Genomic DNA, 26,728 nt, shown 5'->3' on the forward strand with positions numbered 1-26,728 from the left:
TTGGCTCATGGGTGCTATGTGGTGCCGGTAAAGGGAAAGAAAAGCTCACCTAGCCTTGAGTGGGGAGCTGATGTGGTGGTGTGTACATATGCGGCCGCTTGACCGCCACGGTCATGGTGTTCTCAGAGGAACTAGAGGGTTTACCCTATTTTTGCCGCTTAGGTCGGCGGGATTGTAAATTTCAAACACTAGTGACCATTTTGTACTGAGAACCTCTTGTAAATGTTTTGTTTAGCTCTGCAGAGCAGTTTGTAATAAAATCTCCATTTCCTTTTTATTGGTTTTGTACCTTAACCTGTTAATCATACTTAGAGCACGTTTTTGACCAAAGGACTCAGGCAATGAGTCAAATTTCCGGTCCACCGTTCACCGTAACTGTTCTGGGGTAGCCAGGGCGTTACAGCTGGTGTGATTTTTGATGTATGATTGTTTTGATTTAGTGTCAAATTAGCAACAAAATGAATATATGTGTTGCATTAGATTTGGCCTAAGTAATTAAAAAATTGTTTATACTTTTTTGGACCATGTGTTTTGTCCCGTTACCTGTTTGGACCCTGTATTTTAACAAATTACTTTTTGGATTCTATGTTTTGTAAAATTGTTAAAATAGAACCCTAAACCTGATTTTGGTCAATATTTTCTGAACTAAAATCACAAATAATTTACCAAACTAACAATTCAGAACAAAAATAAAATCATTCTGCTTAAAAGCTGTATTGTTATATTCAATTTTTTCTTCATCAAAATTGAGTTTAGGATTTTATTTTAACTATTTTACAAAACATAGAGTCCAAAGAATAATTTGTCAAAACACATGGTCCAAACAAGTAATGGGACAAAACACATGATACAAAAAATATAAACCCTTAAGAAAATAACCCTAAGACAGTAAATAATATTACATATAAACAAATTAATCTGCAACTATAATTTTAATTCAAGATCAAATAACATCTTATAGTGGACTAGTCATATAAAAGGAGTTTCAGATAATTATGCTTACAACAAAATAAGCCACCAAAGTTAACTATAGTCTTAAACAAAATATCATAAAAGCAAAACAGGTGGACATGTTTCTAAACACACCAACTTCAACTCTCAAGCACAAAAAATTCTGTTCTTCACTCAGTTCTAACACCTATTTTTTCACTGATCAGTAGCTAGCTTTGTAGATCCAAACCTTGAACAAGATTTCATTCATCATATTTTTGAACATCTCAAAAACACAGACATCACCTTCTTTCAAATCATGGCTTGATGAAAATGATCCCCATCCTTGAACTATTTTGACTGCTTGAGCATAGAAGCTGAGCTTTGCAGGCCACTTTTGCTGATCATTGTGAGCTTGAAGCTGCAACTCTTCTGAATCCAATTCCCTATTCAGAAATTTCTTAACAAATTCCTGAGGTACATGCTTATAGAAAAAACAAAACACAAATGCATGTGAGTTCATAAGTGAAACTAAAAGAAGAAAATTATTCAAAAGAGATAGTATATATGAATTTATAAACTATATATAGGCTTACCACAAAACTATTTCTCATATCAGATAGATATAAGAGAACCATGAAAGAATGATTTTTAAGAAACTTCTTGGACATACGAGCTGCTTTATTTGCCTTCACTGTCTCTTTAGAGTAAATCTGCTCTAGTTTCGAATCATCATAGCATAGAGTGATAGATTGTAAACAACATTATGAGCATTAAATCTATAAATAAGATTCAATAACAACATTCAATACTCATTCACCAAACTAAGATCGCATTTTATTTAAAGCATTTATTGTACAATGAAGAAAACATACCTCTTATGTTTCCAATCCCATCTTGAGTCATTTCCACCCTTAGAAATCACAATGCAAAATGCAAGAGAGGATTTATGGATGGCAAACCCCTTTCCACAATACCACTACACACACTATTGGCAACTATATGCCTTCACATACTTATGTATCCACTTACCCTAAGGGGTATTAGTAGGTTAATAAGGTTTTTGATAGTAGTGGTGGACTATAGTTTAATGGGCCAACATATAGTCATTGGGGTGCCACCATGTGCCTCTAATGCAATTAGTAAGTGTGAACCATCCCATTATGGTTATTGGTAATTAATAGGCACTTTGGTTAATTGTTATGATTATGGAATAATGTATATGATTATATCGTAATAATTCTAACATTCTCACACTTGGACAATATAATCAAACCACCATAATATTATCTAACACATATGGCAGTCAAATAGATCATACATAATATCATACCGATAGGATACAAATATTACATATGACTTGGCCCTGTAGATATTTAAATATCAAAACAACCATTAACTATCAAACCAAACATGCATGAAGTACAATAGATTGAAACTATTCGCATTCATCTCCTTTTGTACCTGTCACTTCGATGAACAATAATATATACATATATAGACATATATACGTAATAGTAACAATAAGAAGTGACTTCAATTGTCATTGTGCATGTTCAGAACAAAACACAAGATATAAGCAATCCATACAAAGTACTAGCATGTTCAATACATAAACAACAAAACTCCCACTGAGCTCAACAAGCTAGGCTCCTGACAATCCCATTCGGGCAACGTGCTCCAAAAACACACATATAGGTAAGTCTTTCGTTAGTGGGTCTGCTAACATGCTAGTGGTAGGCGTGTACTCAATAGAAATGAAGGACTCAGCGACTTTCTCTTTAACAAAATAGTACTTTATATCAATATGCTTTGAGCGAGAAGTACTCCTAGTGTTCTTAGAGAAAGCTACTGCTGCGGAGCTGTCACAATACAATTTCAGCGGCCTCGAAATAGAGTCTACAACATTCAATGCTGAAATGAAATTCCGCAGCCATATTGCTTGACAAGTAGCCTCATAACACGCCATATACTCTGCCTCCATCGTAGAAGAAGCTGTGAGTGTCTGCTTGACATTTTTCCATGAAACAGCTCCTCCAGCCATCATATAAATGTAGCCTGAAGTGGACTTTTTATCATCCACGCATCCTGCATAATCGGCATCACTGAACCCAACTATATCAAGAGTGTCAGCTTGCTGGTAAGTCAACATATGATCCTTTGTACCCTGAAGATACCTCATGACTTTCTTAGCCGCTTTCTAGTGGCTAAGACCAGATCACTCAAGTATCTACCCAATACGCCGACAACAAAAGCAATATTAGGGTGTGTGCATACTTGAGCATACATCAAGCTACCAACCAGTGACGCATAAGGAACGACTTTCATTTCATCTCTCTCTTTATCATTTTGTGGACATTGAGCCTTTGAGAACTTGTCACCCTTCACTATTGGTGCCTTCCCAGGAGAACATGCATGCATATTGAATCTTTTCAAGATCCGATCAATGTAAGTCTTCTGAGACAAACGAAGAATACCATTAGCCCTATCCCGAAGAATTTGAATCCCAAGTACATAAGAAGCCTCACCAAGATCCTTCATATCAAAATGGCTAAAAAAAAGTAGTTTTGTCTCAAACAACAGGTCAGAATTATTAGATGCAAGCAGGATGTCGTCAACATACAATACTAGAAAAATAAAGTTGCTCCCACTGACCTTCATATATATACATTGATCTGCTACATTCTCCTTGAAGCCATTTGCAGTGACAATCATATCAAACTTGAGATACCATTGCCTTGATGCTTGTTTAAGCCCATAGATAGACTTTTTGAGCTTGCAAACCATATGTTCTTTGCCAGACTTCTCAAAACCAATAGGTTGAGACATGTAAACATCTTCAAATAAATCTCCATTCAAGAAGGCAGTCCTCACATCCATTTGATTGAGCTCTAGATCAAAATGAGCAACTATAGCCATAATGATTCGTAACAAGTCTTTTGGTAGAAACAGGTGAAAATGTTTCTTTGAAATCAATACCTTCTCTCTAGCTATAGCCTTTAGCCACAAGCCTAGCCTTATATCTTTCCACTTGCCCATTCGAGTCACGTTTGATCTTATACACCCATTTGCATCCAATGGGTCTGAAACCTTTGGGTAGTTCAACCAACTCCCAAACTTCATTTTGTGACATAGAACTAAATTCGTCTTTCATTGCATCCATCCACACACAGATTTAGGACTACTCATGGCTTCTTGATAAGTGACTGGCTCAGAATTATCTCCCACATCAAACTCATGTTCTTGCAAATAGACAAGGTAGTCATCAGGAATAGCAGGCCTACGGGTTCTCTGTGATCTTCTCACTATAGCTTCATCATCCCCAATATCAAGATTTTCACCTTGTTCTTGATTTTGAGGTTCATCATGAGTTTCTACTGGAATCTGTTCAATCACAGGGTCATCAATAGGAGCGGAAGCGACAGGTACAGGGACAAAAAAGTGTTCTTCCCTGAAAATAATTTCTATTAACCCTTGACTTGAACCAAATTCATCCTCAAAATAGACAGCCCTATCTGATTCTATAACCCTGGTGGTGTGAGATGGGCAATAAAATCTGGAACCCCTTGATCTAATGGTGTAGCCTACAAAATAACCACTAATGGTCTTCGGATCAAGTTTCTTAGACTATGGATTGTAAGGCCTCACTTCTGCTTTGCAACCCCAAACATGAAAATGACGCAAGCTTGGTTTCTTACTTGACCATAGCTCATACCTCACCCCATAAAAACTTTGGCAAACTAGAATGAATCAACATACATCGTACCATGTCAAGAAGAGTGCAATTTCTCCTTTCAACAATTCCATTCTGTTGGGGTGCTCCTGGCATTGTATATCTTGCACCAATGCCACATTCCTGTAAGTACCTAACGAAAGGCCCGGGGTTCCTTCCACTTTCATCATAACGTCCATAATACTCTCCACCTCTCTCGGAATTAACCGCCTTGATCTTCTTCTCCTTTTGAAGCTCAACTTTCGTCTTAAAAATCTTAAACGCATCCAAAGATTCAGATTTTTCACGAATGAGCTCTACATGGCCATAACGGGAAAAATCATCAATAAAAGTGATGAAGTATCTATAACCACCTATGGTAGGTGGAACAAAAGGTCCACATATATCAGTGTGAATCAACTCCAACAATCCTATGCACCTGCCTGTTTTACTCTTTCTAACATTGGCAGTTAATTTTCCTTTAATACAATCAACGCAGGCAGTGAAATCTGAAAAATCCAGATCTTGAAGTACCCCATCTTTGATCAACCTTTCCATTCTGTCTCTAGAGATATGACCTAAACGTTTGTGCCACAACATAAAAGATTTCAAATCTAATCTTGCACGTTTAGAGCCAACAACAGTATTAAGACAAGAAGTAGAAGAAACAGAAGCAACATCATGCAAATCAAGTTTATATAAATTTCCATATAAAGTTCTATTTCCAAGCAAAATAGAGTCACGATACAAAGTGAGTTTTCTAGTTCCAAAAAGAAAACTATAACATAGCCTATCCAAAATAGATACAGAAATCAAATTCCTCCTAAAATAGGGTATGTAAGCAACATCCCGTAACTCCAAAAAATGTCATGTATTCATCTGTAATCTAACTGTCCCCAAAAATTCAACTTGGACTTTTGTATCGTCTCCCATGTACACATTTTGCTCCATACTACTCGGTCTTCTTTGACTTGTCACTGCCTGCAAGGAATTTGTAACATGAATTGTGGCTCTAGTATCTAACCACCAATAACTTGAGGGCACATCAATAATATTGGATTCTAAGCAAACCATCACAAGACAGTTACCTTTCTTCTCTAGGTGAGCTTTTAGCTTTCGACAATCAGCTTTCTTGTGCCCAAAATTCTGGCAAAAGTTGCATTTCCCTTTGAAAAACTCATTCTTATGACCATTAGAGGATGAGCCTGACTGTCCATTCACCTTAGGACTAAGAGTCCTTTTCTTGAGAGATTTTTGGTTACAAGAGTTATTGGAAGTGAACTTTCTCTTGTGAGGATTATTCGGATTGTTACGATTTGTCACCATAGAGATGCTTCTTGCCCTACCTTTTCTCATGTCCTCCTCTTCCTTGGCAAGAATAGCAGACATCTCCCCAACAGTCCATTGCACTTTCTCAGCATTATAGCTTGATCTAATCGCATCAAACTGAGATGGAATGGTCTCCATCACCAACCACACCATGTAATCCTCACCAAGGTCCATACCCATGGCCTTAAGTTTGTGATAATAGCTCATGAGCTTGTCAATATGAGCCCTGATGTCACTTGAACCATCATAAATGGTGTGATGGAGCATGTTCAAGTGTTCATTCTTCTCATTCTTTGAGAATTTCTGGTACTTTTCCTTAATGGCAGCTGTTAACCGAGATTTTCGGCAACTATCCTAAAGAAGGATATTTACTGATTATAATAAAGAGAATAGAGGATCGACACAAGGTTTTTACGTGGTTGGGGCGTTAACTAGCCTTAGTCCACGAGTCTGTATATAAATCTGTATTAGAGCTAGAAGAAGCTTTTACAATGGAGTTGTTTAACTGTATTTCAGCAGAGTTTCTGCCTTTTTCCCCCCTTCCTATGGAGCATTACAACTTATATTTATAGAATGAGGGGGACACCAGGTTTGGGCCGGGCCTGACCCGGGCCCATTTGGAATATGTGTACAGGGGGCCTTCCTAGTAGAGGTCCGAGCTAAAAAGATATATAGTACATCAAGCCCAAACCAGCTCAGGCCCAATTAGTTACCCTGAGATGCAAGCATTCTCCCGACAAAACGGCACTTTGGCTCTGACCACTTCGAATCACGAGGAAGATTCAGGGGACAAGACCGGTCAGAGTACTTGGCTGCGCAGTCCTGACATGCCAGCAGACAATCCCAAGGAGACCCTTTCTGCAGGTGAAAAGTGGGGGGACAAGACCCACGCGAAATGAGGCGGCTACAGTGTCCTGGACGCCTGGCCCATAGCCTGGGGATGAAGCGGTCCAGGTTAGTTTACCTTGGGCCCGCTGCGTTTACTTCGGGCCCGGACCATTCTGGGCCCGGGAGCGGGACGCGATGGCCGCGATGATCCAGGGCACTCCGGACAGTGCCGGGACCGTTCGAGCCGAATCATGAACCCGGAGGTACTTCCCGGACCTTTCTACACAGGCCCAGTCCGTAGTCCGCGGGTTGGGCCCAAATACCGAACCGGCCCCTCTGACCGTGGGCCGGGGCGAGGGCCCAAAACCCTGAGAGGAAATGGGGATAACAGCAGCAAGAAAACCCTTCGCATTTTCGGACTTAAGAATACTATCACGAATGGATTCATCCATGTGATATCCCATGAGCATCAAGCAACAACGATTAGAGTGTTCCCAGTCCTCATAGAATTTCTTATCCTTCTCAGTAGCATCATCAGCAAGCTTAGATGGTGCATCAATTCTCAAGGCCAAGTCCACTTTCATGAAAGTCAATTTCATCGTGATAGACTCAACCCATTGCTTGTGGTTGGTTGCATTCAGTGTCAGGACGTCGGAGGTTCTAGGATAGCTTAGCGTTGAATGAGAAACAAGAGCAATGACTATTAAATGCATGTTATAACAAATCATGTCATTTGTGCTCTTTTCTCATAAATGATCGCAAAAATAACAAATGATCATTGCATATGCTAGAGTTCTTAAATAAAAACAAGACAGAACTCATTCACAAGTAAGAACAACCTATTAAGTATTATAACCAAATACTTGAATTTACTATCTAGAGGATAGACAAATTGTGGTTCATAAAATTCAATAGACTTTCTTCACCATATTAAGCATCCTTACCAAATAATTATTATCGATAGGATAACTAATTACTCATATGGACCTTAATGTAACTTTGGAGGAAAAAACACAAAATTTAAATAAATAATTATTTAAATGTTCCTCTTCACTAAACAATTTACATGTTTATTCTTACGACAAGCAAGAAAGTAAGCAATAATTGTTTTCAAAATATAATTAGATTTATGCCACAAAAGATTGAATACAAATACAATTATGAATGAAATTCATGGATTAATCTTGTGCATAATCATATACAAAATAGGGTATTAAAATTTGAGTGGAATGGTAAAAAAAAAGGTCCAAAATGGACTTTACACGCGTCCCCACGCGCCCTAAATTTGTATTTAATTTAATTTTTTTTAAATCAGTTTCAGAAAACGACATGTCGTTTTCAAAAAATGGCGTGTCGTTTTTCAAAAACAACTTGTCGTTTTTTAATAAAAAAAAACGACCCTCACACGTCAAACGACGTGTCGTTTTGGCGCGAGGTTGTCCCTGACCTCAAACCGGGTCCGCAGGTCGATGAACCGGGTCGACAGGACCCGAACCCGCCTGTGACGGAGGCCTCCGACTGCCGTTTCCGCCGCCGTTTTGAGGGGTTTTCCTCCACGTCTCATCCTCTATCAATTTCCGGCCTCCATTTAGCTTAAAATACTCTCAAAACCAACAAACATATATACATTTTTCTAAGAAAGTTTTTTGAAAAAAATTCGGTATACTTGACCAAAAAACACTCAAAAAATTCCCCAAAATTTTGTCAAAAAATGGTCTTAACCCATTAATGATTAATATACTAATTTTCTACATAGTCCAACAATGATTTTCGAAATTTCATTGTAAAAATTCAGAATTGACAAAAAATTGGTATATTACAATATTAAGCCCTAAAATCAAAAGACCTAGCTTTTGATACCATTTGATAGATTGTAAACAATATTATGAGCATTAAATCCATAAATAAGATTCAATAACAACATTCAATACTCATTCACCAAACTAAGATCACATTTTATTTAGAGCATTTATTGTACAATGAAGAAAACATACCTCCTATGTTTTCAATCCCATCTTAAGCCATTTCCACCCTTAGAAATCACAATGCAAAATACAAGAGAGGATTTATGGATAGCAAACCCCTTTCCACAATACCACTACAGACACTCTTGGCAACTATATGCCTTCACACATTTATATATCCACTTACCCTAAGGGGTATTAGTAGGTTAATAAGGTTTTTGATAGTAGTGGTGGACTATAGTTTAATGGGCCAACATATAGTCATTGGGGTGCCACCATGTGCCTCTAATGCAATTAGTAAGTGTGAACCATCTCATTATGGTTATTGGTAATTAATAGGCACTTTGGTTAATGGTTGTGATTATGAAATAATGTATATGATTATATTAGTCCATCATAATAATTCTATCATAGTGTTCTAGAAGCAATGAGTTGAACACCTTCTTCATTTGGTTGAGCCTTGTTAAAGCTCTCTCTTTGTTTCTTTTTCTTAGTTGAAACTTGACTTGGTCCGGCAACGGCCATGGGAGCAACACTAGTACTTTTGTGTTGCTTTCTAGGCCTACCTCTCTTTTGTGGACTCTTGAAGGATTTTCGTTTAAATGTGCCATGAGGAGATGGATTAACATTCAAAATCTCTACATCATCATCTTCATCTTCATCATTTTCATCATCAACACCAGCATCATTATCATCATTTTCATCACCATCATCATTGTGGTTCTTGTTATGGTTTTGGAACCTTGGAACATAGTCAAATGGATAGTCTATCTCGACACCTAATGCATCATATATGCGAACAAAAAATAGAGAGTTTCCTTGATACTTGAATTGTAAAAAGCAATTTAAGTGGATGGAGTAATACTTGAAAAATCATTAACACCATCTTTGAACCAAACATCTTTCTTCTTCTTCTTCTTCCCATTCCAATTTTTTTCTATTCTAACTTGCCATGTTCGGTTGCCATTAGGAACAATGAAGGTGCCCAACTCAGAAAATTGTTCACCCAATAACATAACAATTTTTTATTGGGATTCTCTTAATATATATAAAACCAAAGTACCAAACTTTAGATTTTCCACAGAAAAAATAAAATCACAATAAATGTGAAAAGAAAAAACTCAAAATGATTATAATACATTAATTAATTATGTTTGATATCATTATATATAATAATGCAATACAAAAGCAAAAAAATGAAAAGAGCAATGGATAAAAACCAGAACACAAAAGAGTATATAATTTCTTACTCTTGAGTTTTCAGAGTTAATTAAGTAAAACTAATTTTTTTTTAACAATTTAAGAAGTAATTAAGAAAGTTAACTTACCTGCTGATGTTGCACATAGGCAGCCTCATTCACTACCACGACGAAAAGTTGTCGGAGTGTTGCCGGAAAATCCATGAGACTTGAGACTTGAGTTTTCAGGACATCACTGTTTTGTGAGATTGTAAATAAATATTGTGAGCATTATAATCATATATCAGATTCAACAATAATATTCAATGCACATCCAACAACCAAGATCACATTTTATTTAGGGCATTTATTACACAATAAAGAGAACATACCTCCCATATATTGCCAATCTCATCTTGAGCTATTTCCACTCTTAGAAATCTGCCAAAACACACACAAGATCAAGTGCAAATGCAAATGCAAGAGGGAGCTCATGGATGGAAAACCCCTTACCACAATGCCACTACACGAACACTTTGCAATTATATGCCTTCTCCCCTTTTATGCCCACTTACCATAAGGGGTATTAGTAGGTTAATTAGGTTTATTTATGATAGTGGTGTTTGGACTATAGTTTAATGGGTCGACATATAGTCATTAGGGTGCCACCATGTGCCTCTAATGCAATTAATAGTTGTGAACCATCCCATTATAGTTATTGGTAATTAATAGACACTTTGGTTAATGGTTGTGATTATGGAATAATGTTTATGATTATATTAGTCCATAATAATAATTCTAACATAGTGTTCTAGAAACAATGAGTTGAACACCTTCGTCATTTGGTTGAGCCATGTTAAAGCTCTTTCTTTGTTTCTTTTTCTTAGTTGAAACTTGACTTGGTCCGGCGGCGGCCATGGGAGCCACACTAGTACTTTTGTGTTGCTTTCTAGGCCTACCTCTCTTTTGTGGACTCTTGAAGGATTTTCGTTTAAATGTGCCATGAGGAGATGGATTAACATTCAAAATATCTACATCATCATCTTCATCTTCATCATTTTCATCATCAACACCAGCATCATTATCATCATTTTCATCACCATCATCATTGTGGTTCTTGTTATGGTTTTGGAACCTTGGAACATAGTCAAATGGATAGTCTATCTCGACACCTAAAGCATCATATATGCGAACAAAAAATAGAGAGTTTCCTTGATACTTGAATTGTAAAATGCAATTTAAGTGGATGGAGTAATACTTGAAAAAATCATTAACACCATCTTTGAACCAAACATCTCTCTTCTTCTTCTTCTTCCCATTCCCATTTTTTTCTATTCTAACTTGCCATTAGGAATAATGAAGGTGCCTAACTCAGAAAATTGTTCACCCAATAACATAGCAATTTTTTATTGGGATTCTCATAATATATATAAAACCAAAGTACCATACTTTAGATTTTCCACAGAAAAAATAAAATCACAATAAATGTGAAAAGAAAAAACTCAAAATGATTATAATACATTAGTTAATTATGTTTGATATCATTATATATAATAATGCAATACAAAAGCAGAAAAATGAAAAGAGCAATGGATAAAAACCAGAGCACAAAAGAGTATATAATTTCTTCCTCTTGAGTTTTCAAAGTTAATTAAGTAAAACTAATATTTTTTAACAATTTAAGAAGTAATTAAGAAAGTTAACTTACCATTTTATGTTGTACATAGGCAACCTCATTCACTACCACGACGAAAAGTGGTCGGAGTGTTGCCGGAGAATCTATGAGACTTGATACTTGAGTTTTAAGGACATCACTGTTTTATGAGATTGTAAACAAATATTGTGAGCATTATAATCATATATCAGATTCAAAAATAATTTTCAATGCTCATCCAGCAACCAAGATCACATTTTATTTAGGGCATTTATTACACAATAAAGAGAACATACCTCCCATATATTGCCAATCTCATCTTGAGCTATTTCCACTCTTAGAAATCTGCCAAAACACACACAAGATCAAGTGCAAATGCAAGAGGGAGCTTATGGATGGAAAACCCCTTACCACAATACCACTACACAAACACTTTTCAATTATATGCCTTCTCCCCTTTCATGCCCACTTACCCTAAGAGGTATTAGTAGGTTAATAAGGTTTTTGATAGTAGTGGTGGACTATAGTTTAATGGGCCAACATATAGTCATTGGCGTGCCACCATGTGCCTCTAATGAAAATAGTAAGTGTGTGATAACTCTACAAAATAGAGTTATTTTACCATGTTTTACATGCTAATTGTTGCTTAGTTCATGAGTTTTTAATTAACTTATTAAGTTTTTATGTAATTTTTAATTTATTAGTCTTATTGTAGTTTTCTAGATTTTTATATGTTTTTATAGATATGTTATTATAATATGTTGTAGTTTAATTATTTAAAATTAGTATTGTTAGTTTGAATGCTAAAAATATGATTTTATTGAAATTAAATGTTATGTAAATTAAATTTTAATTAATGTTTTCATGGGAGTTATATGATATATTTTATTAATGAAAATATTTAATTTTAATTTAGTTTATAATTTATTGTGTAGGAAAATTATTGCCCTTGAAAAGCAAGAAAATCAAAGGAAAGATGGTAATTTTGAAAGAAAGTAACAAGAAAAATGGTGTTTCTCCAAAAGCCCAACCACGTGAGGCCCACTCTAGGCCCAACCCGTGGCCCCCCCTCCAACACCCAACCACCACATTGCTGCCATTTCCCTTATTGAGCCCAACAAAAATGCATTTTGTCCCTTTGTCCCCTATGACAAAAATGCCAACTTTTTACCCTTTTTCCTACACATTTTCACCACAACATCATCATTACACCCTATAATTTACCTCTACATACCATATTTATTTTATTTAATTAATCTAATCAATTTAATTAATTTAAATTGATTATTTTAATAAACTCACTTTGGCTATAAATATGGACTTTCAAGACCATTTTTGGGGTGCTTAATTTTTTGGTTACCATCTTTTTCTCTCATTTTCTCTCTACCATTCTCTCTTCCATTTGGGTTTTTCAAGAGCATTTTGCAAGTATGTATGTCATTTATTTTGTAATTTCTATTCTAGTTATGTGCTTCTAATCTTTTTCATAAGATTATTAAGATCATGATGAAGCAACTTGTAACTAGGTAATATTTATGTTGTATGTTGATTTCCCTTGTAATGCAACAAAGTCTATGGATTTTTCTTCTTCATATATTTCTTTCATCTTAAATATCTTGTATTTTAGATTGTTAGAACATTTTTACACTTTGTTCTTCATTAGTGCATAAACATAATATTCTTTGTGTAAGATGTGTCATTAAATTGTACACATCCATGCTTAGAACAAAAATATTATGTTTTGCCTTATAAATAATGTTCATTGATTTATTTGCTATTTCATTAGATTGATTTACACTAAATGCTTTGAAATTATAATTTTGAAAAGTGAAGAAAAATCCTATCTTTTTATAAGAAAATTGTGCTTAAAATTATAAATATTTTTGGAAAATGATAGTTTAAATTATTTTAACTATCACTAAAACTTGGGAATCAATATACTAATAAATATTATTAAACTTACATTTTGTGGATTCTAGTATCTTAATAATCTTTTCTTTTAATACTTATTTTCAACTCATTATTGGTTTATTTTCATTATCTTAAAAAGCTTTATTTTTCAATATTTCATTTTATGTTCATACTATTAAAACTCATCAATCTTTGGAACTAGGTTAGAATTTATTACTTTTGATTTAAAATAGTTTCATTTTCGATTTTAGACAACTCCTTTGGGTTCGACATCCTTGCTTACGATCACTATTCTATATGGACGATTCGTGCGCTTGCGATATATAAATTTTTAAACATACCCGTTTAGGGTCCATCAGTGTGAACCATCCCATTATGGTTATTGGTAATTAATAGGCACTTTGGTTAATGGTTGTGATTATGAAATAATGTATATGATAATATTAGTCAATCATAATAATTCTAACATATTGTTCTAGAAGCAATGAGTTGAACACCTTCTTCATTTGGTTGAGCCTTGTTAAAGCTCTCTCCTTGTTTCTTTTTCTTAGTTGAAACTTGACTTGGTCCGACGGCGGCCATGGGAGCAACACTAGTACTTTTGTGTTGCTTTCTAGGCCTACCTCTCTTTTGTGGACTCTTGAAGGATTTTCGTTTAAATGTGCCATGAGGAGATGGATTAACATTCAAAATATCTACATCATCATTTTCATCTTCATCATTTTCATCATCAACACCAGCATCATAATCATAATTTTCATCACCATCATCATTGTGATTCTTGTTATGGTTTTGGAACCTTGGAACATAGTCAAATGGTTAGTCTATCTCGACACCTAAAGCATCATATATGCGAACAAAAAATAGAGAGTTTCCTTGATACTTGAATTGTAAAAAGCAATTTAAGTGGATGGAGTAATGCTTGAAAAAATCATTAACACCATCTTTGAACCAAACATCTTTCTTCTTCTTCTTCTTCCCATTCCCATTTTTTTCTATTCTAACTTGCCATGTTTAGTTGCCATTAGGAACAATGAAGGTGCGCAACTCAGAAAATTGTTCACCCAATAACATAACAATTTTTTATTGGGATTCTCTGAATATATATAAAACCAAAGTACCATACTTTAGATTTTCCACAGAAAAAAATAAAATCACAACAAATGTGAAAAGAGAAAACTCAAAATGATTATAATACATTAATTAATTATGTTTGATATCATTATATATAATAATGCAATACAAAAGCAAAAAAATGAAAAGAGCAATGGATAAAAACCAGTACACAAAAGTGTATATAATTTCTTCCTTTTGATTTTTCAAAGTTAATTAAGTAAAACTAATTTTTTTTAACAATTTAAGAAGTAATTAAGAAAGTTAACTTACCAGTTGATGTTGTACATAGGCAGCCTCATTCACTACCACGACGAAAAGTGGTCGGAGTGTTGCAGGAGAATCCATGAGACTTGATACTTGAGTTTTCAGGACATCACTATTTTGTGAGATTGTAAACAAATATTGTGAGCATTATAATCATATATCAGATTCAACAATAATATTCAATGCTCATCCAGCAACCAAGATCACATTTTATTTAGGGCATTTATTACACAATAAAGAGAACATACCTCTCATATATTGCCAATCTCATCTTGAGCTATTTCGACTCTTAGAAATCTGACAAAACACACACAAGATCAAGTGCAAATGCAAGAGGGAGCTTATGGATGGAAAACCCCTTACCACAATACCACTACACAAACACTTTGCAATTATATGCCTTCTCCCCTTTTATGCCCACTTACCCTAAGGGGTATTAGTAGGTTAATAAGGTTTTTGATAGTAGTGGTGGACAATAGTGTAATGGGCCAACATATAGTCATTGGGGTGCCACCATGTGCCTATAATACAATTAGTAAGTGTGAACCATCTCATTATGGTTATTGGTAATTAATAGGCACTTTGGTTAATGGTTGTGATTATGAAATAATGTATATGATTATATTAGTCCATCATAATAATTCTAACATAGTGCTCTAGAAGCAATGAGTTGAACACCTTCTTCATTGGTTGAGCCTTGTTAAAGCTCTCTCTTTGTTTCTTTTTCTTAGTTGAAACTTGACTTGGTCCAGCGGCGGCCATGGGAGCAACATTAGTACTTTTTTGTTGCTTTCTAGGCCTACCTTTCTTTTGTGGACTCTTGAAGGATTTTCGTTTAAATGTGCCATGAGGAGATGGATTAACATTCAAAATCTCTACATCATCATTTTCATCATCAACACCAGCATCATTATCATCATTTTCATCACCATCATCATTGTGGTTCTTGTTATGATTTTGGAACCTTGGAACATAGTCAAATGGTTAGTCTATCTCGACACCTAAAGCATCATATATGCGAACAAAAAATAGAGAGTTTCCTTGATACTTGAATTGTAAAATGCAATTTAAGTGGATGGAGTAATACTTGAAAAAATCATTAACACCATCTTTGAACCAAACATCTTTCTTCTTCTTCCCATTCCCATTTTTTTCTATTCTAACTTGCCATGTTCGGTTGCCATTAGGAACAATGAAGGTGCCCAACTCAGAAAATTGTTCACCCAATAACATAACAATTTTTTATTGGGATTCTCTTAATATATATAAAACCAAAGTACCATACTTTAGATTTTCCACAGAAAAAATAAAATCACAATAAATGTGAAAATAAAAAACTCAAAATGATTATAATACATTCATTAATTATGTTTGATATCATTATATATAATAATGCAATACAAAAGCAGAAAAATGAAAAGAGCAATGGATAAAACCAGAACACAAAAGAGTATATAAATTCTCCCTCTTGAGTTTTCAGAGTTAATTAAGTAAAACTAATTTTTTTTTAACAATTTAAGAAGTAATGAAGAAAGTTAACTTACCAGTTTATGTTGTACATAGGCAGCCTCATTCACTACCACGACGAAAAGTTTTCGGAGTGTTGCCGGAAAATCCATGAGACTTGATACTTGAGTTTTCAGGACATCACTGTTTTGTGAGATTGTAAACAAATATTGTGAGCATTATAATCATATATCAGATTCAACAATAATATTCAATGCTCATCCAACAACCAAGATACATTTTATTTCGGGCATTTATTACACAATAAAGAGAACATACCTCCCATATATTGCCAATCTCATCTTGAGCTATTTCCACTCTTAGAAATCTACCAAAACACACACAAGATCAAGTGCAAATGCAAGAGGGAGCTTATGGATGAAAACCCCTTACCACAATGCCAGTACACAAACACTTTGCAATTATATGCCTTCTCCCCTTTTATGCCCACTTACCATAAGGGGTATTAGTAGGTTAATTAGGTTTATTTATGATAGTGGTGTTTGGACAATAGTTTAATGGGCCAACATATAGTCATTAGGCTGTCACCATGTGCCTCTAATGCAATTAAGAGGTGTGAACCATCCCATTATGGTTATTGGTAATTAATAGACACTTTGGTTAATGGTTGTGATTATGGAATAATGTTTATGATTATATTAGTCCATAATAATAATTCTAACATTCTCTCACTTTGACAATATAATCAAACCACCACAATATTGTCTAACACACACATGACAGTCAAATAAATCATACACAATATCATACCGATAGGATACAAATATTACATATGACTTGGCCCTGTAGACATTTAAATATCATAACAACCATTAACTATCAAACCAAACATGCATGAGGTACGACCGATTGATACCATGCGCATTCATCTCCTTTTGTATCTGTCACTTCGATGAACAATAATATATAAATATATAAACATATATACGTAATAACAAAAATAAGAAGTGACTTCAATTATCATTATGCATGTTTAGAACAAAATACAAGCTATAAGCAATCAATACAAAATACTAGCATGTTCAATACATAAATAACAAAACTCTCATTGAGCTCAACAAGCTAGGCTCCTGACGATCTCATTCGGGCAATGTGAACTAAAAACTAGGGGTGTTCGTGGTGCGGTTGGTGCGGTTTTTCTCTAATTTTTTGGACCAAACCGCATATGCGGTTTGAACAATTTTCCAAACCGCAACCCGCACCGCTTAGACTTCAAACCGCATAAACCGCACCTCAAAAATGCGGTGTGGTGCGGTGCGGTTTTGGCGGTTTATACCTATCGCCAAATAATTTAACAATTAAATATTATAATTAAGAAAGATTCATAATAAATCTCATAACCATAAAGTGTTTAACAAAAGAATTAAATGTACAACAAGCTAATAAACTTTAAGAAAGACAATAAAAATATAACAAACTAATAACAAATAAAAAATGTAATATAAAAGTAAATATTATTTTAATTAAGGAGGAATATATTTAGATTGAAATAGAATATGTGTTAGCATCCTATGAAATATTATATTTCTTTCTAGATATTGTGTATATTATATTATACTATATAAATATTTATGCATTAACTTTAAATGCAGTAAAATTGAAAAAAAATAATATAAAAAAGTTAATATATATAATGATGCGGTGCGGTGTGGTTTGAACTGCATTTATAAAATTTAAAACCGCAAACCGCACCGCACCGCACGGTTTGGCAAAAATACAAACCGCAACCGCACCGCGAAGGGTTCTAAACCGCAAATTGCGGTGCGGTGTGGGCGGTTTTATGAACACCCCTACTAAAAACATACATATAGGTAAGCCTTTCGTTAGTGGGTCTGCTAACATGCTAGTGGTAGGCGTGTACTCTATAGAAATGAGGGACTCAACGGTTTTCTCTTTAACAAAATTGTACTTTATATCATATGCTTTGAGCGAGAAGTACTCCTAGTGTTCTTAGAGAAAGCTACTGCTGCGGAGTTGTCACAATACAATTTCAGCGGCCTCGAAATAGAGTCTACAACATTCAATGCTGAAATGAAATTTTGCAGCCATATTGCTTGACAAGTGGCCTCATAACACGCCATATACTCTGCCTCCATCATAGAAGAAGATGTGAGTGTCTGCTTGACACTTTTCCATGAAACAGCTCTTCTAGCCATCATATAAATGTAGCCTGAAGTGGACTTTTTATCATCCACGCATCCTGCATAATCGGCATCACTGAAACTAACTATATCAAGAGTGTCAGCTCGCCGGTAAGTCAACATATGATTCTTGGTACCCTGAAGATACCTTATGACTTTCTTAGCTGCTTTCCAATAGCTAAGACTAGGATCCCTCAAGTATCTACCCAACACGCCGACAACAAAGGCAATATCAGGGCGTGTGCATACTTGAGCATACATCAAGCTACCAACCAGTGACGCATAAGGAACGACTCTCATTTCATCCCTCTCTTTATCATTTTGTGGACATTGAGCCTTTGAGAACTTGTCACCCTTCACTATTGGTGCTTTTCCAAGAGAACATGCATGCATATTGAATTTTTTCAAGATTCGATCAATCAATGTAAGTCTTCTGAGACAAATAAAGAATATCATTAGTCCTATCTCGAAGAATTTGAATCCCAAGCACGTAGGAAGCCTCACCAAAATCCTTATAATAATAATAATAATAAATGATAACTGACAACATCATGTACATGAAAATACAGGAATATATTAATGTGAAACAAAAGAAGAAAACTATCACTCTTCCTACTAAAAACAACACATCTTTGTAAATAAACACAAAACATATATTGTATTTTGATTAGAAAAAATTGAATATGTAAGTATATAAATATGAAAAATATGAAATATTTAGGCCGCAAATACCTATTTATAAAAAAAATTCTTTCATATTTAAATTCAAATTAAATAAAAAAATATCCATAAAATATATATATATATACATATCTAAATTCAAATTAATTAAAGGCAAGATATTACGATGAAATTGAATATATTTTGAGATATGACAAATATAAATGTATATGAACTAAAATTAAAATATAATAATTAAGATGATGTTATGATATTACTAAGATGAAAAATAAGAGATATTATGATTAATTTTTTTTAATAAAACTAATGTACATATATGGTAATTTAAAATATTATAAGAAAATATATATTGATATGACTAGATGGAAAAGAAATAAGATCTTATGATGAAAAAGTAAATATTTTGATAAGACTAATATGTATGTATGTATATGTCATAAATGAATTTAAAATGGAAGATACTGTGATAAGATTACATTGATAAGATTACATTGATAAGACTATTCGATCAGTTGCTTTTTTCAACAAGTACAATGATAAATATATATCAGAATTTAATTTAAAATGCAAAATATTGTGATAAATTTGACGAAAAATGTGATTTTATGTTTAATAATACCATATCTTTGTATAAAAAAAATGTGATATTACATTGAATAAGTACAAAAATGTCGTAATAAAACTTAAAATGTTAGATACGGTTAAAGACAGATTTTGTAATAATACAATATCTATTTTCATTACACATTTGACCATTTTCAACAGTATTATTGCTGAGATTTCTTGCATTAAGAGGAACTTAATCAAATGAAAAATAAAAAAGAAACCAATTCTCCAACCACTAATAATTCTTTGTCCAATCATACTAAAATATAAATAATTGTGACTAGTCTAATTACTCATTTTAAGTAACATTTTCTTTATTTTACTTCAAGTCATTATCAAATATTTTTTACATTATTTAAATATTATACATTTTAATATATTTATTTTAAATATATAATATTAATATGTACACACATATAAAAAAATAATTAAAAACTAATAAAATAAATTTAGAGCAATGAATAGTGCTGCTCTATATGTGGAGTAGTTATTATTTACTGCTGTAAAAAATATATAAAATAGAGCATTTACTGTATATTTTTTACTTAGTTTGAATTTTCTCTTCTCTAAAATAGAAAAGGGTACTCACTCCAGCTTTTCTTTCAATATTCTTCTAATACATCACTAAAATTTTATTTTTTTTATTTTACATCACTTCATACATTAACTATATTATATTTTTTCTCAATATCATGTTTTAAACACTATTTATTTATTTGAATAAAAAAAGTACTAAATATTAATTAAAAACTCTTTTGAAAAAAACAACAAAATATTATTTGAAAGAACTATATTCAATTTATAAATATAGAGAAAAAATAATAAATTTGAGAGACTATAAAATGGAGATGCCATGTAAAATATGTGATGAAGACCTATTTTAACATCTTTATTTATTATTTTAGAAAGTTCTTTATTTTAAAGCTGCTGTTAAGAGTGCTCTTACATTCCTGTATTAAGTTGTGCCTTTAATGGAAATAGAAGTTAATTAGACCACATCAAAGTTTGGTTTTAATAGTTAATTAGTGGCAATTGGAATTACTATCATACTTTGATAATTATATAGCTAATAAAATACATTATATGTCCTCAAAACAATTTTATTTAGGCTATAAATATGGATGTTGTTACACTGCTATAAGAAAAATCTTTGAGCATCGAAAAAAAATATAAAAATGTGACAAAAAATATTCATTATACATATGTCGTTATTAGAAAGCCAATTGCTATAAGTACAATTTATTACTATATATAATAAATTGTTTATATTAATACAATTTATGACTAAATGATATATATTTTATTTTAGTTTGTAGATAGTCTTTATATGATTTTTACTGTTATTTGGTCATTAGTAGTCGATCTTTACAAAATAAAAATCAGCTCTCCCAAATTCTCTATCCTTTTACTGTCTCATCAATAGAATTCTAACAACTGCTCATTTTTCTTATTAGAAAAGTAATTTGTCAGTACATTAAAATAGATTTTATATATTTATTTAAAAAGAGAAAATGAAAAAGTTAAGTTACACCTATTTAAATCAATTATTTCATTAAATATATTATTTACTTTTTTTTTTTTATTTTCAGTCTCCTACAAAAAAATATTGATTTTCTTAAATAAATGGTATATTATTGTATATTTATTTCTTTTTCTTTATAAATCCATATATATAATAGACAGACATTATCTCTACGTACTTAATAAATAGTATATTATTGTATATTTATTTAAGAAAAATTTATGAGTTGATAATATTGTTATCCTAAAAAAAACTATTTAATATATTATTTTTTAAAATTGTATCACTGACTTTATATATTTTTTCTACAAGAAAATATTAATTTTTTTTATAATTTTATAGAGGCGTTTTTTTAGTTTTATTTTTCTTCCAATAATTGGTATGTTCTATTATAGTATTTTCATAAAAGTTTTTAAATTATTTTTTATTAAAATTAAAGAAAAATTAAACTTATGCTTTATTTTTATTATTGGTATTAAAAATTAATTAAATTCTTGTCTAACAAATTATATAGCATAAATTTTTCTTTCTAGAAAGCATATTATTTTTCTTTCCAAAAAAATGCAGAATATCCAAAAAGATATATATGTATTTAATTAAAAAAAATCATTATACAATGCATATATGAAAAAAAATTAGAAAAATATTATAAGATGTATATATGAAAAAAAATATATTTTTTTTATAGGAGACTATGAAAAAAAAAAAAAATAAGTAAATGATATTTTTAATGAAATAATTGATTTAAATAGGTGTAACTTAACTTTTTCATTTTCTCTTTTTAAATAAATATATCAAATTTATTTTAATATACTGATAATTTATTTTCCCAATAACTAGCATATATAAATTAATAGAAAAAAACATCCAAACTTAAAAAGAAAAAAAAATGAGCAGCTGTTAGAATTTTATTAGTGAGACAACGAAGGAATAAATAATTTGAGATAGTTAATTATTTATAATCCTACATTTGCGTGAGAACAAATATTTTGTAGTAAGCCTTCGCAAGTTTGAAATACACATTAATTATCATAAAGCAATTCGTTATCAATAAGAGAGTTTAATTATTGCCAATTTTCCCAAAAAAAAAATTAGTTGTAAATTATTTTATTCACAATTTTTTAGCTTTTAATTACAAAATTAGAATTTTTGGTGCAAATAAGTATTTGTTTTATATTAGAAAAGGCTGAGATTCTTTAATATCGATATGTTATTAAGTTGTTGCTAATTAATGCTAGCTAATTCTTGATTTATAATTTTTTTTTTTGTGCTATTTAGGATTTTGCTTTTGAACTATGACCTATATATTATTGTGCTATGACCTATATATTATTGTGCTCCTTAATTTATATTTTATAGCTCTTAAAAATTAATCTCGAACTATTTACATAATCGTAAAGTGAGGCTTTTCTTAAGCTTTATCCAATGTGACTAACGAAATAATGATGTGACTTTTTGGTCATTGTTACGTCAGCACCACGTGTGTAATTTTAAATAAAATAATTTAAAATTCAAAATATATTTTTAGTTCAAAAAATAAATATATTTTTTTTAAAACAAAACTAAAACATAATTATCCAAAAAAAATTAAACAAGATTAACAAAAATTTCAATTAGGCCCATATGCAATATAGATCCACTGCGCAGCCCAAACTCACATAAACTTGTTCTTGAGTTCTTCCTAAAAATATATTTTGAATTATAAACTATTTTTTATATTAAATTACATATGTATGTGACACTGACTTAGTAATAACACATACATGACTAAAGAGTCACGTCAGTATTCTGTTAAACACATGAGATAAAATTTCACAAAAATTCTACTTTACAATAATGTGGATAGTTTAAGGTATAATTTTTAACTACCCGAAAAAATTAGGTGACAATAATTTATAAGTCATAGTTCGGGGCAAAATTCTTAAATAACTATTTTTATTTTTTTAAATGATAATGGTAATAGTAGAATAAAGAGGCGATTATTACAATTAACTACCTTTAAATAGAAATGGGATCTTTAACCCAAGAAACTTCAAACGATCAAATATTAAATATTGTAACCTCCAAATAATAAAACTTTAATTAGTAAATGTTTAATCAAATGCAAACTCTAAATTTTTGGTTGCACCACAGACCATTAATTGAATTGTACTAAAACTAATAATTAAACAAAATAAAAAAAAATTAAAATAAATATATACATACATAAAAAGAAGAAAGAAAAAAAAATCAAATTACCATATTAAGGTGATTTGAAAACACTTCTGTCAATAAGTAATAGAATACTAAATAATATTTTCACATAAATTCAACAAACATTAAAAACCATTAATAAGACTCAGTTCTAAACCAGTCAGTGAACAAAAAGATCAACTTCATCAGCTACTGCCTTGTAAATCCAAACCTTGAACAAAATCTCATTAACCTCTCCATCTCTTATCATCTCAAACACACAGACATCTCCTTCCTTCAAATCTTTACTTGCCAAGAATTGGCCCAAACCTTGACCTATTTTTACTCTATTTCTATAATAGCCTAGCTTTGCAGGCCATTTTCTCTCCTCATTGTGTGCCTGAAGTGTCAAGTCTTTTGAATCCAAATTCCCATTCAAATTGTCCTCAGCAAACTTCAGAGGCACATCCTAAAAGAGTTGAAAAAACACAAAACAATTTGATGATCATAAGTGTGAAACTTGACAAAAAATAACACAACAAATTAATCTTACCACACAACTAGAGGTCATATCATATTGAGTTAAGACCACCAAGAAAGCTGGATTTTTAATAAGCTCATAAGTGATCATAGCAGAGGCTGCATCAATTGCCTTCTCAGTTTCTTTGGAGTGCTTCACTGTTCTTTTCTTTGGTTGAACATCATCTTCTTCATGTGATTGAGACTTGTCCAAGCTTTCTCTTTGTTTCTTTCTCTCAGCAGAAGCTCGACTCCTCGGTCCAGCCACCGCGCGAGCAGAACTAGTACCTTTCTTTTCCTTTCTAGGCCTGCCCCTTTTCCTCGGAACTTGATCATCTTTTCTTCCAATGGAGGTTTTCTCAGCTTGGCCCTTAACATAACGATGAAGATTAACACCCAAAAATTGAATATCATCATCGTGATTAGAGTCATTTTTTTCCTTGTCATGTTTGTCAAGATGACAAGGGTACTCAATCTCAGATCCCATGGAGCATATACGAACTAAAAATTCTGAAATCCCTTGAGACATAAATGTTAGAACGAAACCTTGCTTGATTGAATAATATCTTACAAAATCTTGAATGCCATCACGGAGCCAAAACTTGCCACCTTCTTTCTTCACTTTCACTTTCCATTTTCGATATCAGGCACTGATAGTGTAGCTTCCTCGGAAAGTTGGTCACCGTATTTAATGCCAAACATTGTTGGAATCCTCTGATAATCATAACAAAACAAACTCAACAATGATCAAATCTTATCACAAACATATATGTATATATAATATGAAATATAATGAATAAGTAGAGAGAGAGAGATGTTTACCATCATGTGTAGAAAGTTTGAATTTTCATCCACAGTAACGATGAAAAGTGGTGGTGGTGGTGTTGGTAGTCTGGCCGGAGATCTATCAGAATATTGAGTCTCCATTTTAAACAAAGAAAAAAAGAGTTTGTTCGATTAGTCTAATATGGAAAGAAAAAGGTAATAACCAAAGCACTACTACTATAAATAAAGTGTTGCTATTTGGCTTGTTACCCTAAACAATTCTCATTTAATGGACCATATATTTTGTTTTATTTACTTTTAGGATTTTATGTTTTGATAAATTTCTTTTAAGACCTTGTATTTTGTAAAATTATTCAAATATATCCTTAAATCCAATTTTGATGAAGAAAAAATTGAATATATAACACAGTTGTTAGACAAAATGATTTTATTTTTGTTATAACTTGTTAGTTTGGTGAATTATTTATAATTTTAGTTTAGAAAACTTTGACCAAAATCAAGTATAAGATTCTATTTGAACCATTTTACAAAATATATTATTTAAAAAATCATTCTTCAAAACACATAGTTCAAATTAGACAAAACACAAGATAAAAAAAATATAAACTCTGTATTTAATGCTTGTGTAACAAACAAAGGTTCATTAAATATTCCAATCCAACAACCGAACCAAATTATACTTTTTATTTCATTTTGTAAAACTAAAATAAAATTGAAAATAATAAATATAAATAATTTTATGAAAATGTAAACATCACTCCCAATAATAATTAAATGTCCCTTTCATAATAGTAATAATAAGTCAATTTTAGAACTACACTTATAGAAACCAAAATAGTCATTGTGATATTCGATGTCAAAGGAGCACTGCTTTCAACAGTGTCTGAAAATAGCATTGTATTCATTATAGAGAGATTTTTTTTTTCTTCTTATTATTTTTTTTCTTATTTTGAATCACACAATAAACAAGAATGATTAAAAAATAGTATATAAACGATCTTAATAATTATTATCAATTTATAGTTCTTCAAGCTGCTTGGATCATAAATATTAACATATAACTTAAATTATGATGAAACATCTATTTTTATAACGCATTTCATCAACTATCACTAATGTTTTCTATATCTTTAATCACCTCATTAATATGATATAATTGATTTTTTGAATTAATTTGTTCAATTATTTCCTCACTATATTGAGCTATTCATATTCCACTCAGTACTTGTGAAAAGAAACTTAAGATCAGCTCATTTGTTTTTATACGAGACAATTAAGTAATTTAATTTATTTCTCTTCCTATATTTGCTTTTAAGATTTCATAGATCTATATTTATGTTTATTACTCATATGATTTCTCGTTGGTTACTACCCATAAATGAGTATTACGATAATGTGATAATATAGTGATTTGGTATAACAAATTACCAACATGTAAATATTTTTTTCTATATTAATTTTAAATTTAGTTTTTTTTTGTCATAATTAATGTTGTTTCCAACAAATGAGAGACACTAGCTATATTTAGAAATAGACATGCATTTAAAAAATGAAAAGTTTATAATATTATATTTTCAGAATAAATACATATTTTTCATCAAGTAACCTTTTTAAAAATTTAAAAAAATTAAAATTTATTTTTAGAAATATTAACTAACAACTATAAATATACATTATTAATTTTAATTCAATAGTTAAGTAATTATCATAATTAGTAACTATTAAGAGTGTATATAAGAAAAAAAAATTATAAAATAATAACAAACCAATATAACTATTGGTGAGATTTTAAATTAAAATAATATTTAAATTTGATCAGATCGCTTCGATCGAATAGAGACAAACTTTTCAATTTTTACTTTTTTGGAGCTTTCTTGTTCATCGATAT

The 26,728-nt window shown here is 31.7% G+C and overlaps 2 protein-coding genes across 2 annotated transcripts; both read right to left on the reverse strand.

Annotated features, from left to right (window-relative positions):
• Positions 1–10,352: 10,352 nt before the first annotated feature.
• LOC133778419 (uncharacterized) lies at positions 10,353–16,119 on the reverse strand. Its single transcript, XM_062218338.1, has 5 exons — positions 15,974–16,119; positions 15,535–15,850; positions 13,974–14,286; positions 10,761–11,113; positions 10,353–10,382 (listed from the first exon to the last, which is right to left on the reverse strand). The coding sequence occupies exons 1-5, from the start codon at positions 16,117–16,119 to the stop codon at positions 10,353–10,355; spliced, it is 1,158 nt and encodes a 385-aa protein (XP_062074322.1).
• Positions 16,120–23,349: 7,230 nt separating this feature from the next.
• LOC133780221 (B3 domain-containing transcription factor VRN1-like) lies at positions 23,350–24,953 on the reverse strand. The gene is made up of 3 exons (XM_062220084.1): positions 24,877–24,953; positions 24,089–24,768; positions 23,350–24,004 (listed from the first exon to the last, which is right to left on the reverse strand). The coding sequence occupies exons 2-3, from the start codon at positions 24,581–24,583 to the stop codon at positions 23,717–23,719; spliced, it is 783 nt and encodes a 260-aa protein (XP_062076068.1). The 5' UTR covers positions 24,584–24,768; positions 24,877–24,953; the 3' UTR covers positions 23,350–23,716.
• Between the last annotated feature and the right edge of the window lie 1,775 nt (positions 24,954–26,728).

This window comes from Humulus lupulus, chromosome 5 (assembly GCF_963169125.1).
Source record: "Humulus lupulus chromosome 5, drHumLupu1.1, whole genome shotgun sequence".
NCBI classification, from domain to species: domain Eukaryota; kingdom Viridiplantae; phylum Streptophyta; class Magnoliopsida; order Rosales; family Cannabaceae; genus Humulus; species Humulus lupulus.

Bases quoted from the DNA above. Each gene is read 5' to 3' on its own strand.
- LOC133778419 (XM_062218338.1), bottom strand. From the start codon at position 16,119: ATGTTATTGGGTGAACAATTTTCTGAGTTGGGCACCTTCATTGTTCCT. The intron at 14,287-15,534 runs GTTAGAATTATT...AACCATAACAAG, and splicing joins CATTGCTTCTAGAGCACTAT to AATCACAATGATGATGGTGA. The intron at 11,114-13,973 runs GTTAGAATTATT...ATGATGCTTTAG, and splicing joins CATTGCTTCTAGAACAATAT to GTGTCGAGATAGACTATCCA.
- LOC133780221 (XM_062220084.1), bottom strand. From the start codon at position 24,583: ATGTCTCAAGGGATTTCAGAATTTTTAGTTCGTATATGCTCCATGGGA. The intron at 24,005-24,088 runs GTAAGATTAATT...CAACTCTTTTAG, and splicing joins ATATGACCTCTAGTTGTGTG to GATGTGCCTCTGAAGTTTGC.